Genomic DNA, 14,364 nt, shown 5'->3' with positions numbered 1-14,364 from the left:
GGCACATAGTCCCAAGGCCATCCTTGGTCTATTCCAAGGATCTCCATGAGCCCCGCAGTGCCCCCCAACCCCTTCCCCCCTCACACCGGCCCGGCACCGCCGCCCCTCACCGCTCCCGCGCTGCCACAAAGCGCTTCCGCCAGCGTCGCAAAACGAAGCCGCGCGCGGCTGTGGAGGCAGCGGCAGCAGTGCCCTTCCTTTGCCCTCACTGTCGCAAGGGCGGCCGCGCTTAGCGGCGGCCGTGCGCCGCCGGCGAATGGAAGGCGGCGAAGATGGCGGCGCTGCATGAGGAGCCGGCAGAGGTGGCGGCGGCGCAGCCGGACCCCGAGGCGGGGACGCCGCCGCCGCCACCCGCGGTGCCTCCCGCCGCCGCCGCCGCCGCCGCTTCCGCCGCTGCCCCGGCCACCGCCGCGGAGGGAGAGGCGGCGGGAGCAGGTGGGGATGCAGCACCCCCGAAACCCGCGGCGCCGGGCCCGGCCGCCTCCCCGGCGGCGCTGGACCGGCAGACGCTTGTGGCCGTACTGCAGTTCCTGCGGCGCAGCAACCTCCGGGAGTCCGAGGAGATCCTACGCCGCGAAGCCCGCCTGCTCGGCGATGACCTGGGTGCCGCCGCTCTCAGCCCTGCCAGCGCCGGGCTCCTGGGGGGCTCCGGCAGCGACGCGGACTCCGGCGAGGCACTGCTCGGCCGGGGCACTAGCGCTGCCGCCGTCGCCATAGGAGGCAGCGTCGCCACTGTCGCGACTTCCAGCCCCGGGGTGGCCGCAGTTGCCGCCGTGCCGCCGGGGAAAGGTGAGACCCGCGGGGACTGCGGGGTCGGTCCCTCCTCTCGGCGGGAACCCCGGGAAGTGGGGAGCCCGTGTGCTGCTCGCAGCCTCGGGGGCTCTCCGTGATGCTGGGCCACAAGGGTCGGTTGGTTGTCAGGTCCTCGGTGCCACCGAGAGTCTACCCCGGTCTTCCGGGAGGTCCTTGGCTGTGCCATTTCCCCATACAATCCCCATACAAGTCAATATTGGCTTGTAGGTTTTTTTCGGCTTACTTAAAGAAGCAGAGTTTGATGTGCCTTTGGATGATGAAGATGAAGAAGGAGAAATTGAGGAAGGAAAGCTGGATATCCTGGAGCAAGGGACCAAGGACAGGGTGTCTCTCGTATTTGCAGGGAGCACTGTGAAGTAAAAAGTGCTCCCGCTTGTCTTTGTGTCCCATCACAACTAACAGAGTAGCAGGAATAGGCGCTTTCCATTGTAGTTAGTGGGGATTGTCCCGGGTCTGGCCGCAGGTTTGAGAACAGAGGTCTGATGTACAGGCTGCGTTTTGGTGAAATAGCCATGGGATATTTGTAGATGAGGCTTTCTGCATTTCTTTGTCTAGTTTCTGAGTACTTGAGATGTCCATTGGATAGTTCAATTCTAAGTGTTGTTAATCAAGGTGTTCTGTGAGGCAGCTTTACAGAAGAATGAAATTTCAAGAACTGCTAGTGTTACTTCCAGTCAGTGTACAGCATAAAGTCAGCTTGTTCCTGACATCACCAGATATGATTGTTTTATATAAAAGACAAAGCAATGGAAGTGTGTAACAACTGCTGTGTAGAACAGAACTGTCAGAGTGTTAAGTGTCCCTGCTCTGTGATGGTTGTGTGGTGGTCTTGGTGAATTGTTCACTTAGTCTACTTAACTTACTTGTTTACTGGAAGCAAAATAATTATGGTGGGTGTGTCTTACATTCTTCTCCTTGTTTAAGAGTTTCTAGCCCTATCAGTAAAATTCTCTTGATGTTACTGGGTTCTTCCTTTACACTTAAAATCCTGTCTGAATTAGGCACTAAGTGCCTACCTACAAGCAGCTGTTGGCAGAGAAAGTCCAAAAAGCTGCTGGAGGTGCTGGGAGAATTGGCTGCTGGACCAACTCTCACCTGTATTGTTTAGACTTGGTGCTGAACACGCACAGGACGTGTTTTACTCACCTGACCAGGGGGTTGTGGCCACTGTTTGTTTGCTGGCTCTTCCAGACTGTCTGAGCAGCTCTTGTTGTTGGCTGGTGCTTTTGCAGTCGGAGGCGCCGTGGTTGTGGAGGATCAGCCGGATGTGAGCGCGGTGTTGTCGGCCTACAACCAGCAAGGGGACCCGACGCTGTACGAGGAGTACTACAGTGGATTGAAACACTTCATCGAGTGTTCCCTGGACTGTCATCGGGCGGAATTGTCTCAGCTCTTTTATCCTCTCTTTGTGCACATGTACTTGGAATTGGTCTACAATCAACATGAGAGTGAGGCAAAGTCTTTTTTTGAAAGGTAATTAATTTTCATTTGTACATTTGCCTTATTTTGTGTTTGCTACTTTGGCTAAATCTGTGAGCTATCGTAGCATAGATTTATATACTTATATATAGGTATGTATTATTTTTCTTCTCTAAAGTTGAAGAGATTTGAAATCTGAAGTAACACTGCAATGGGTTGTAGTAACTGTTCTTAAATTCTTTTCCAATCTCCTGTTAGAAAGATGTGCAAACTACTGAACTGTGCACTGGCAGATTTTGAACCATATTAATGGTGTGCCGATGGGCTCTTTGCTGCAAAAGTATCAATGAAGAGATTCTGAATCTTTAGGGAAAGATTGTGGGGTCATTTTTTAGCACTGGAAGCTTGCACTGAGATGCCAAAGTAATGAATGCTATAAGATTTGCTGATATCATAGCATATACATTGAAATTCTTCAAATAAGCTTAAAGAAATTAATTTCTGGCTAATCTATAATTTTCCGTACTCTTACTTTGTTTCACTTGTTTATCACTTGAGAAGAAAATAGAATTTAATTTGTTTTGTGGATTCAGACCAATTGTGAAATACTGCAATTCTAAAGGATAACTTTGTTTCCCTTCAAAGGGTCAGCAAAAATGCTTCTATAAATAGTTGAAATGTCCCTTGCAACAACTATTTTATAACAAGTTGAGTGACTAAACCTTTTATCGTATCTTAAATTGTTTCAATAGATTTCATGGGGATCAGGAGTGCTATTACCAGGATGACCTGCGTGTATTGTCGAGCTTAACCAAAAAAGAACATATGAAAGGTAATGAGACCATGCTGGATTTCCGAACAAGCAAGTTTGTGCTGCGCATTTCCCGTGACTCTTACCAACTCTTGAAGAGGCATCTTCAGGAAAAGCAGAACAATCAGATCTGGAACATTGTTCAGGAGCATCTTTACATTGATATCTTTGATGGAATGCCTCGCAGTAAACAACAGATAGATGCTATGGTTGGAAGCTTGGCTGGGGAGGCAAAACGAGAGGCTAATAAAGCAAAGGTAGGAGACAAAGATTGTTGCAGTTTTTACAAATCTCCCTAGTTTTTCAGGGAGATACTTTAGTATAGACTGACAATTGTAAGTTGAGGTCTTAAAAACCAGCATGAACAGAACAAAGGAAGAGAACTGTACAAACAGTTGTTGACAGAAGTAGAGAGAACAAGATGTATTGCTGTCAGGTGGACAAAACTGCTGAACCCTTTTGAGAGACGACCTTGTGTTCAGCCCACTGAACTGAACTTAAACGAACTCATTAATTACTTTGGAATTTTAAAATGGACACCTGACTATTTGGCTTCTTTTGTGCAGCAGATGTAATTTTGACTTGCTACCAGTTGTTACTAGGAGAGCTGTGTGTGTGTAGTACCACAGTACTATACAAATAAATAAGGTAGGGTGGGGATTCAGCTTTAAGGAAGGGCTAAGAGATGGTGGGAGAACTTATCGTTGCCCAGATCAGTTGGCTGGGTAAACCAGAAGAACATGTACTACATTTTTAATGGGCAAAGCAGTAATATATGCTGTAATATTAAACAGAGCAGCTTTAAGGGGGCAACTCTCTTTCTTGGACTATCCCATTGAAAAGTTACCATTAAAAAATTTAGTTTTCAGTAAGAACAGCAATTACTGTTTTGTCTTGTGTGGTTTTTTTATTCGCTTGTAGGTTTTTTTCGGCTTACTTAAAGAACCAGAGTTTGACGTGCCTTTGGATGATGAAGATGAAGAAGGAGAAAATGAGGAAGGAAAGCCAAAGAAGAAAAAACCTAAAAAAGATAATGTAGGGTCAAAAAGTAAAAAACAGGACCCTAATGCTCCTCCCCAAAACAGGTACCAAGGAAATGATGTGTAGAGAAGTCTTTAAAATCCAGTCTTGTCATGCCAAATCTGCATTGCTGTTGACATGGTAGTTTTAGCATTTTGGCTATTTCGGCTGTACACAGCTGTAGCCATAAGACTTGTAAGGGAGGTCATGGAACCCATAGCATATAACCCTCTGTCACTGCTCTTCAAGTCAATCTAGATTTCCCTTGATGAAATTTTACTTGGTTACCCACTAATCTTTTCAGTTCACCCTCAATTATTTATCTTATTGCACCACCTGTCTGAAATTCTGAAAGCTACTGGCTCTCTTTCTCATCAGTCTTAGTCTTTCATTTTTTCTAATTCTTGTTTTGTATTTGAATACTGAAGTATGGGGTTGCATGCGACCGTTTCACTGTCTTTGTTTGGATTAACAATAAGGAAGGTGCTTTTGCTTTGTAAAAACATGTGGTTCTTGTGTAGAATTCCTCTGCCTGAACTGAAAGACTCTGACAAGCTGGATAAAGTAATGAATATGAAGGAAGCGGCAAGGCGAGTGCGTCTTGGACCAGAGTGCCTGCCCTCCATCTGTTTCTACACATTCCTTAATGCTTACCAGGTTGGTAAAAGGGTTTGGGTAATAGGGGAAAGGGAATCAAAATTATGAGCATCACTCTTGTTAAAGAAAAAAGACATAACAGTGTTGGCCAGGGTAATCGGAGTATTTGGGTTAAGCATTGCAAAGTTTATGTTCCAAAATGTTCAAAATTCTCTTCAAAGACTCCTTAAACTATGAAATTTCCATGTTCCTTGGTTTTGCTTGAATTTTGCCATAATTCCTTCTTTTGCTTTTTTTATGGGACCCTAAGTGTATCCTACAGAACATAGTAGGATATTTTGCACTGGAATACTGGAAAGCAATACTCTTTGTCACTACTGACTGTGATTCACATATAAAGCTTTATTTTTAATGGGGCAAGAATTCCTGTGTGTTTATGTTTATCTTAGAATAATTCTATTTTTGTAATTAAGTCAAATTACCTTTTTAATACTCTTAGGATTTTGTAATATTTGAAATATATCATTAGAGATGCAAACAATATAACTGGATATTCTGTGTGTAGGGTCTGACTGCAGTGGATATTACAGATGACTCCAGCATGATTGTAGGAGGCTTTGCTGACTCTACTGTCAGAGTGTGGTCTGTGACTCCAAAAAAGCTACGTAGTGTAAAAACAGCAGCAGGTAATTAAGACAGTAACACCTAATAGGAGCCTGCATAACTTGTGACATTTGTGTTCTGCCTGAACAGGGAAAGATACCTGTGGCAGGAGAGTTGGCTGCAGTGGTTAGATGTTTCACTTTGAAGAAACAATATGTGCACAGATATATGATCACATCTTACATATTACCCTTAGAAACAGTTTTAAAGGAATGAGAAATCTGGTCATGTACACCTGCTGTGAGGTGGTCAGTGCACAGAGCTTGGAGCTAGTCATAACTAGTGTGGAACTACCCATCTTGCTGCTTAACGGGGTGGTAACTACAAGGTGTAATAGACAGTTGGGGTTAGGTGATCTAGGGGAGACACTAGAGGTACCATGGGAGAAATGATAGAAGGGAACTCTGAGAAGGTTGGAACTCTGAGAAGCTCAACACCTACACAAATTCATGGAAACCAGCCTGCTTTAATTCTGCTGCTTGTTTAAAAATGTGTTCTGGTTGAAGCTGGATACTGTGCAAACATTTCTTAATCTTGGTATTTAACTGAGATGATGTCATGATGACATTTATCTTGAACTTCTGACAGTTATTCTGATACATGAACTTTGAAATCTTGCAGACCTCAGTCTCATTGACAAAGAATCAGATGATGTCTTGGAGAGGATCATGGATGAAAAAACAGCAAGTGAGTTGAAGATTTTATATGGTCACAGTGGACCTGTCTATGGCACCAGCTTCAGTCCTGATAGGTAAACATTTACAAGCTAACTAGTTTGCTTGTCTTCAGTTTTAATTGCATGCTACTGAATGAGAACATACTCTTAATGCAACTTTTTCCTGGTTAAAGCAATTCTTGTTCATGCAGCCTGTAAGAAACTGTGCAAATGCTCATAAAGCTCAGGATGTTGATCTCTGTCAGCTATTACTGAAATCAACTGTAGCTGAGGATACCAGCACCGTTTTGGAGATTTAGGATTTAGATGGCAAAACTACAGCTTTGCAAACTGTAGTTTAATTTGGGTTTTAACTAACTGAGATATAGAGAGGAAAAATACTGCAGCATTGATTTAACTTAGAGTGTTGCAAAACTTAAAGATTCAGTAGCACATCATTGCCCTTCAGGTTTCTCATATTCTATTGAGACTTTATTTTCAGAATGTATGGAACAGTACCTTTCAAATAAGAGATTTAAAATCTTTATGTAATGATGGGAGTCTGGACAGTGGAAAAGAGGTTTAGATGTCTCAGGTTTTGCTTTTGCTTGTTTCTAGTCAGGAAACAGCCACCACAGAAACACAGCTGAGAAGTAAACTTTGTGTGGAACAAATATAGTCTATAATTATTAATTGAGAACGTGAGCATGATATGAATTCTTTTTCAGGGAATCATGAAATTTTGTTCAGAATTGTATTAGAAGATTTTTTTTTTTTTTAAATAACATAGTGTAGCAGTTTACTAGTCATTTTTTCATGTAACTGGATCCCTGAGTAAAGACCTCCTGTGTGGTGTGGTTTTTTTTCCCTTGTTCCCCTCAGTATTAAGTGCCATCAGAATTAATCATCAATGTCAAATCATCTCTTTTTTTGCATAAGGGCCTAGGACTGGGTTCTGTTTGAATTGGTCACTGTTGCTTACCCCACTGAAATGCTGATTTATGAGTGACATGCTAAACATGCTGAGGGGACAGTTCTGTCACGGACATCTCACAGTGTTTATGCAATGTTTATACAGCCCCTGTGTGAGTTTGATATGTGATATGCTATAATTTCTTCTGTGACAGGAACTATCTGTTGTCCTGTTCTGAGGATGGCACTGTGAGATTGTGGAGTCTCCAAACATTCACGTGTTTGGTGGGATATAAAGGACATAATTATCCAGTTTGGGATACACAGTTCTCTCCTTATGGTTATTACTTTGTGTCAGGGGGACACGACAGAGTGGCTCGGTAAGAAACTGGATGTGTTTTTCACTTGTCTGGATCAGTTTGTGGTGGATCAACGCTGAAAGTCATTAGCTGATATACTCTTGCCTACTCTATTATGGAAAATAAATTTTATTTTATGTCAATTAAAATACTGAGCAAATGTTTTAATGCAGTTTTTCTATTTTTTCAACACACATATTATCTCATGACTAAAGGGATGATGTCCTCCTATGTGACCCTCTGATTAGAAGTATTCTCCTCTAATTGTTGAAGAAATTGACAGAATATTCTTTATTTCTCCATTCTGAAAAGTATATTTTTTACAAAAACATCCTGATAATTCAATAAACTGACCCATAAGAGATCAGTCCACAATTACTGTTTTTTTTCTTGTTGTGCAACAGATCATGGAATCATAGAGCAGTTTGGGTTGGAAGGGACCTTTAAAGGCCATCTAGTCCAACAGCCCTGCAATGAGCAGGGACATCTTCAACTAGATCAGGCTGCTCAGAGCCCCATGCAACCTGACCTTGAATGTACCCAGGGATGGGGCATCTACCACCTCTCTGGGTCACCAAGGGGTTTCATCACCCTCATTGTAAAAAATGTCTTCCTTATATCTAGACCAAATCTACCTTCCTTGAGTTTAAAATCATTATCCCATGTCCTGTTGCAATAGGCCCTGATAAAAAGTGTCTCCCCATCTTTCTTCTAATTAAGTTTGAAGTACTTAAGTACTTTAAGTACTGAAAGGCCACAACAAGGTCTCCGCAGAGCCAGCTCTTCTCCAGGCTGAACTCTGTCATCCTCTCCTCATTGCAGAGGTGCTTCAGCCCTCTGAGCACTTTTGTGACTTCCTCTAGAGCTGCTCCAACAGGTACAGAGACTGAACTCCTTTACAGTTCTTTTATTAATAAAGCTTTTCTTTTCAGTCTGTGGGCAACAGATCACTACCAGCCATTACGGATCTTTGCTGGCCATCTTGCAGATGTGACGTGTACCCGATTTCATCCCAACTCCAACTATATTGCTACGGGCTCAGCAGACAGGACTATACGGCTCTGGGATGTTTTGAATGGGAATTGTGTAAGAATATTCACTGGACATAAGGTAAAGGCAGATCACTCACAGTGTGAAAGTGATTTTATTTCTGTGCTGAGATTCTAAACAGTTCTTTGAACACAGCTTGACTGACTGAATATGAGTAGACTTAATTAACTTTGTTTTGTTGCCCCCCCCCCCAATGTCTGTTTTAGGGACCAATTCATTCATTGGCATTTTCTCCTAATGGGCGATTCCTGGCTACTGGAGCAACAGATGGAAGAGTTCTGCTGTGGGATATTGGACATGGCTTGATGGTTGGCGAATTGAAAGGGCACACTGACACTATCTATGCACTCAGATTCAGTAGAGATGGAGAGATTTTAGCATCAGGTAAAATTCACCAGGAACACTGAAGTGTCCATTGTATTCCATAATTCTGAAGAGGAATGATATAATTAGTTCCTTAAATTGAGAAAGACAAAGTAGAATCACTTGCTTAGCAAAAGCAGCGAGGACTGGTAACTTTTATGTGTGCATTCAGTATGCTATATGAGGCTTGCTATAGTCTTTTGCTTTCTGAGCTTTAATTTCTGTTAACTTGCTCCCCAGAAACATTTTTTATGTACCATTTTATTAATAAACTACTTTAAACTGTGGGTTTTTTTCTTTTTAGGTTCAATGGATAACACAGTTCGTCTGTGGGATGCTGTGAAGGCATTTGAAGATTTAGAAACTGATGACTTTACTACAGCCACTGGACACATAAACTTGCCTGAGAACTCACAGGACTTGCTACTGGGCACATACATGACCAAATCAACCCCGGTTGTTCATCTCCATTTCACACGCAGGAACCTGCTGCTGGCTGCGGGAGCCTACAGCTCACAGTAGATCGGGAAGCTGAGACTGACTGTGCCAAGTCATTGCAGTAGTGACCTCAGGATGTGAGACAAGGGGGAATATCTTGAACAGAAGGACCCCACGAGTCTGTTGCAGGGAGAATGAAACTAAGTAATTAATGCAAGCAGCATTTCTCAGTTCTGCTGTTTCATATTTATCTGCAGTTTGAAAATGCTGGAGATTGACAAGACATCGTGGCTGTAAAAGAAGGAACTGTTTGTGGTGCTTTTGATAACATAGATATATGTACATATGAAATGAGCCATCTCTTCCCAGAGGTGGTACTGAGCTCTGCTGAAACTTGTGAAAAGTTAACAGCCTTGACATGTGTTCTCAGATTTTTTTAAAGCACTTAATTTATGGTTAGCAAATGTTTCATCAGTCTCAAACACAAGGAAACTGTCCATTTTCAGGAAAGAAGAATGTAGTTTGATTCACTACAGCCTGGGCTGGGCAGCAGGTGTGGTGAGATCACAGAAACAACCAGGGCATTGACGGAGCGGGCCCGACAGCCCGATGCTTGTGGGGAACTGCCGCGGAGCTCCATGCATGATTTTTATGCAGCCAAGTTCTAAGTCCTGAAAAGATTTCAAATTTATGTGCTTTTTTAAGGTGTCAGAAACACAGATCTTGTTACTGTTTTCAAAGGTAGCCAGTGCTGTCAGTGTGATAAGCAACCAGAAGTGCAATGTGAATTTTATTTACTTTCATACTTTATTGTATGAGAAAATAAAAAGGGGAACTGAGGCACAACTGAAATAGTCACTATTAAAAAAGTGGACTTGAACCCTTTACTTTGTATTAGATGTAAAAGAATATTAAAAACCTGTATCCTTTCTGCATAATGTTTAACAAAAAAACCCAGTAAAACTAGCCAAGAAATTGAAACATTATAGCAGCATGAAAGGAAAAGTGCATGATCAGTTTGCTTTTGAAAGGCCAGCTTGTCTCTTGAGTGACAATTCCACGAAAACATTGTACCCAGTGAGTCCTCCTGGACTACCAATAAAGCTGTGTTTTATTTCTAAAGAAGAGTAAAACATGCAGAACACTGGGAAGAGCATCTGTGTTTTTGAACCAAAAACATCACCACCAAAGGCCAGGTCCAGTGGGGTGTGGGCTTGGGTTGGTTTTTGTTCTTAATCTCTTACAAAATTTATGCAGAGAAATTTATGCAGGTTTGTGTTCCTCATTACTTCACAGTAAGGACTTGGACACTTGAACAATCTACTGGCTCTCTAGTGAAAATAAAAACAAGACTTGTAATTTCTAAGGTCAAGTAAATGGAGAACTACCTCCTCTTTCATCTCTTGTCTTGCTCTAACTCTTAAAGTATACTACAGGCATTATACATAAAAGTAAAGTGGAAAATTCACTAGGAAGGTCACCTAGACATTTTCTTCAAAGAAAAAAGGGTAAAAATTGTTTTGATTTTCTTTTGTGTAATGGTACCTCAACAAAATTTCCTAGCTCTCAATATGACCAGTTAGATTTAAGTAGTTTTTGACAGCTTAAAGAAAACACTGCCACATTCTGCCTTTGTATTTTGTACAGTTTTATACTTTTGATATAATAAATACTAAAACCACATAATTTGTGTCTATATGTTACAAGAAGACATTTACTGCCCTTAATGGCTGCAATGGAACCAAGAGCAGTTTGTAACTGTGACAACTCTAAGAGAAATAAAGTAATCAGAAATAGTTGATGAGGAGCCATTCCATGTACATCTTGTTGTAAAGAAAGGTGACAGGTTCTAGTTCCTGACATTATTACACTCTTACAGCCACCATTTTTTCAGTGGGGGAATTGAATACAGGTGAAGCCATCTATGCAAACAATCAGGAGAGAAAGATGACCAGATCTGTTCAGGAGGCCCAGCATGTACTAAAATGGCTTTAAGAAAAAAAGAGAGAGCATCAAGACCCTGCAATTAATTTTTCCATTTCTTCCAGTAATCATTCCTAGCTCCTGCAGCCCTCAGTTTGGGAAGGGTATTTGCAAGCTTTAGCATAGTTTGACCCCTGCTGCTGGCAGAAGCGTGGTATCATCACATTCCCACATCAGCACTACTGTGACATCTAAGGCAGGTACCAAGTGTTAATTGAGCTGTAGAAAGACACTGTGGCAAATGTGGTAGACAGATTTTAGTGTTGGGCAAAGAGGAGGCTGCACACACCTAACTGTGGTAGAGCACTTCCTTGAGCAAGAGGCAGGAAAAGTAAGCACAGGACTACTTGGGGTACTGTTCATGAATGTGCAGTGTTATGGGACTTTAATAGCAGCAGACTGAGCCATTTTCCTTCTTCCCTCTGCAAGAGAAGCCACCGACAGAAAAAGCTCAAATACCATAACTGGGTCAGTCTAATTTGGGAGGTTTCCATCAAAACCAAAGAGGTTCTGTGCAAAATACAGACAACTGAGGCAGTAGAAGTAATGGTTTCCATGTAAGCTACTAGCTTGGAATGCAAAAAGTGGGAGCAACCAGGTGGCTGCAAACCATGCAAGCTGTGACATGGAGGTGTGGAGATGCTTGGATCAGCTCTAGGCCCTGTGCAGTGTTATGGCCGTGCAGCTGAGGTCCTTCCTAGGTTACTGCCAGGTGCTCAAAACACTTTAGGATGTGTTACAACAGCAGCAGAGTTAAGATAGTAATGACACAGATCAGATGCTCCATCTCTGCTATGAGCAACTATTTTTGACAGAGGAGGAAAAAAGAGAAGTACCACACTTAAGCTTTTTTGGATCATTACGTATTTCCAATAAGACAAGTAATTATTTATATTTTATTAGCCACAACAGGTCATCAAGCTTGCATTACATTGACACAGATTGGAGGTTCAGACATGCCAGCAACCTGCCAAGAGAAGAAAGGTCAAACATAGCAATTCTTGCACAGTGGTAACTGAGCATCCCCCTGCCCCAAGCCCAAACTATTTTAGCTACAAGCAGCCAGATTTCAGCACACTCAGGAAGAAGTGACTGATGTCCAAGCAGCCAGATTTCAGCACACTCAGGAAGAAGTGACTGATGTCCCCTTTACACACAACAACAATGCTAAAGCTTACTGTTTTATACCCCTATACAGCCCATAGGTTTTGTCAAAATGCCATTTCAGTGAAAATTCTGTACTTGAGAGTGACTCCAACAAAATTTTCTAACACTTGGTTGTTGCTATACAAGTCCAGTCACTTCTGCATGGGCCTTGAATAATCAGGTGTGCAACACACAGAGTTCCATCATATGGTGCTCCTTTATTCAAATGAAGGTTTGAACAGACTGCATTAATCTCTACTTGGAATTCTAATACAGTCAAGAAATAAGTCCTTAAGTACTACTCCATTATTTCAATAACCTACAAAGCAAGTTACACCTATTTTACAGCACAAGGGAAGACCAGAGGCAACTAATGTTTGTAGGCAAAGCACAATATATCTTGCTGCAACATCCTTCTGTTCCTCCTTCCCTGTTTTCTCTTCCTCCCTGCATCCCATCCCTAGTTCCATTTATCATGCCAGAAGAACAAGAATACAATACCATACTTTCTGCACTACCTTTAATAACCCACTTCATTCAGAATGCCCCCAAATAAGTCAATGACAGAGTTTCTTTGAGATTTAAAACAGTAAATAGGAAGTCCATGTGTTTGTGTTTCTGTCTCTTATTACACTGTATTATTGGGAACTTGGCCTTTGTCACTGCTTCCTGAGCTGGCACTGAAGCATTTTGGTCCTGGAGGAACATCAGCCACTTACCTTTTACTTATGTTCCACAGCAGGAGTTTGCTTCTTAGGCCTAAACTTGAAATACAAGACAAGGAGTGCAACACCTGTGTACGTTGCTATTACATACTGGAAAACAGAAAAATTAAATTTAGTTTCAGTCTAAGCCCCAGAAAACGCCATTATACGAGACTACAAAACAATGTACATAATACATACATTCCTCCTGCCTATGATGGTATAGGAATTGAAGTACTTCTGAAATCCAGTGAACTGGTGTTGAGATCCCGAGTCGTGGCCAGCCATGGCTACTTGTCCTAACAAACAGTACAGGACGATTAATTAATTTAAAGTCACTTGGACTGGATCAATAGGAAAAATCAAACTAATCTCTACACTAAGCTTCATAATTCTATTGTCTGCTCCTAAATCTGCTTTCAGGACATTTTGACAAGCAGTGGATATACATAAGGAGCAGGCGCATCCAGAGCACTCTTGTACTCTCTTGAGGTACAAAACAGGTGACAGGAGCAGATAAGCCAATAAAGGGTTGTTTGCACAATAAAAGCAGAAGAGTTTTCTAATGTTTAGAGACATACTTTTCTGAAGAGGATTTTATGTTTAGGACAAACATTTTTTGCTTATCTTCTGCCTCCCCCCAAGGGCACCACACACCCCACACAGTTCCCCAACCCAGCAGATGCTGCAGCCCCCGGTGCCCCTGCAGCAGACACACGAAACTGCACTGCCGGTGCCGCAGTCACTAACAAACTTCTGTCATCTATGTCTTATCTAACCCAATCCAGCAGCGTTACCTCTGGCGTATAACCAGGTAAGCGTTAGCTCGGCTGACCATGCAAAAGCTAAAAGTCTTAATGAAACAACCCCTTAAACGTTGGCCGCACACGACTGGCAAGGACTTGGAAAGCCAAGACCATCTTTTCTCACGCCTGACGGATGCAAAAGCCTGGGCAAGAGCCGAGGCGCCCTTCCGAGGACGGGAAGGCACCAGACGGGTCCTGTTTCCGGAGGAGCCCAGTGCCCTTGCCCGGTTGCACCCGCGACCCGCGCTCGCGTCGGGCCAGGCCGGGGAAGGGACGCGGCGGCGCCTGGGACTCGGAGGGAGCGACGCCGCGGCTGAAGGTCGCCGGTGCCCGGGTGCCCCGGCGGCGCGGAGAGCCGCCCTCCCGCCCGGCAGAACCAGGACCCGACTCCAGCCCGGGACGCGACCCCGCCCGAGCCACCCCGCGGTACCTCGGCCGCCGCCGTCCCCGCCGCGCTCTGCCCTTCGCCTCTGCCCTCCCACAAGATGGCGGCCGCGGACGCGCGCAGCCCTCCGCCCGCGCCGATTGGCTGCGGCCCCCGGGGCGCGGCCTGGCCCCGCCCCCTCTCCGCTGGATGGCTGAGGGGCGGCTGCGCCACTTCCGGCCGCCCTTTGCCCTCCGCCCC

General features: G+C 43.6%; 2 protein-coding genes across 2 annotated transcripts; one reads left to right on the top strand and one right to left on the bottom strand.

Moving 5' to 3' along the window:
- The first annotated feature begins 271 nt into the window (after positions 1-271).
- Positions 272-10,899, top strand: TAF5 (TATA-box binding protein associated factor 5). Its single transcript, XM_048311592.1, has 11 exons — positions 272-789; positions 2,046-2,286; positions 2,985-3,300; positions 3,965-4,128; positions 4,585-4,720; positions 5,226-5,346; positions 5,945-6,074; positions 7,106-7,270; positions 8,182-8,359; positions 8,506-8,683; positions 8,967-10,899. Exons 1-11 carry the CDS (start codon positions 273-275, stop codon positions 9,182-9,184), a joined length of 2,364 nt encoding a protein of 787 aa, XP_048167549.1. The 5' UTR covers position 272; the 3' UTR covers positions 9,185-10,899.
- A 1,066-nt stretch (positions 10,900-11,965) lies between these two features.
- ATP5MK (ATP synthase membrane subunit k) lies at positions 11,966-14,272 on the bottom strand. Its single transcript, XM_048311593.1, has 4 exons — positions 14,170-14,272; positions 13,135-13,232; positions 12,949-13,044; positions 11,966-12,050 (listed from the first exon to the last, which is right to left on the bottom strand). Exons 2-3 carry the CDS (start codon positions 13,219-13,221, stop codon positions 12,952-12,954), a joined length of 180 nt encoding a protein of 59 aa, XP_048167550.1. The 5' UTR covers positions 13,222-13,232; positions 14,170-14,272; the 3' UTR covers positions 11,966-12,050; positions 12,949-12,951.
- Positions 14,273-14,364: the final 92 nt, after the last annotated feature.

The sequence above is a fragment of the Corvus hawaiiensis genome, chromosome 8, assembly GCF_020740725.1.
Source record: "Corvus hawaiiensis isolate bCorHaw1 chromosome 8, bCorHaw1.pri.cur, whole genome shotgun sequence".
Classification (NCBI taxonomy): domain Eukaryota; kingdom Metazoa; phylum Chordata; class Aves; order Passeriformes; family Corvidae; genus Corvus; species Corvus hawaiiensis.
Note: the sequence above shows the minus strand (reverse complement) of the source record. Positions and strands in the feature narration are given on the sequence as shown.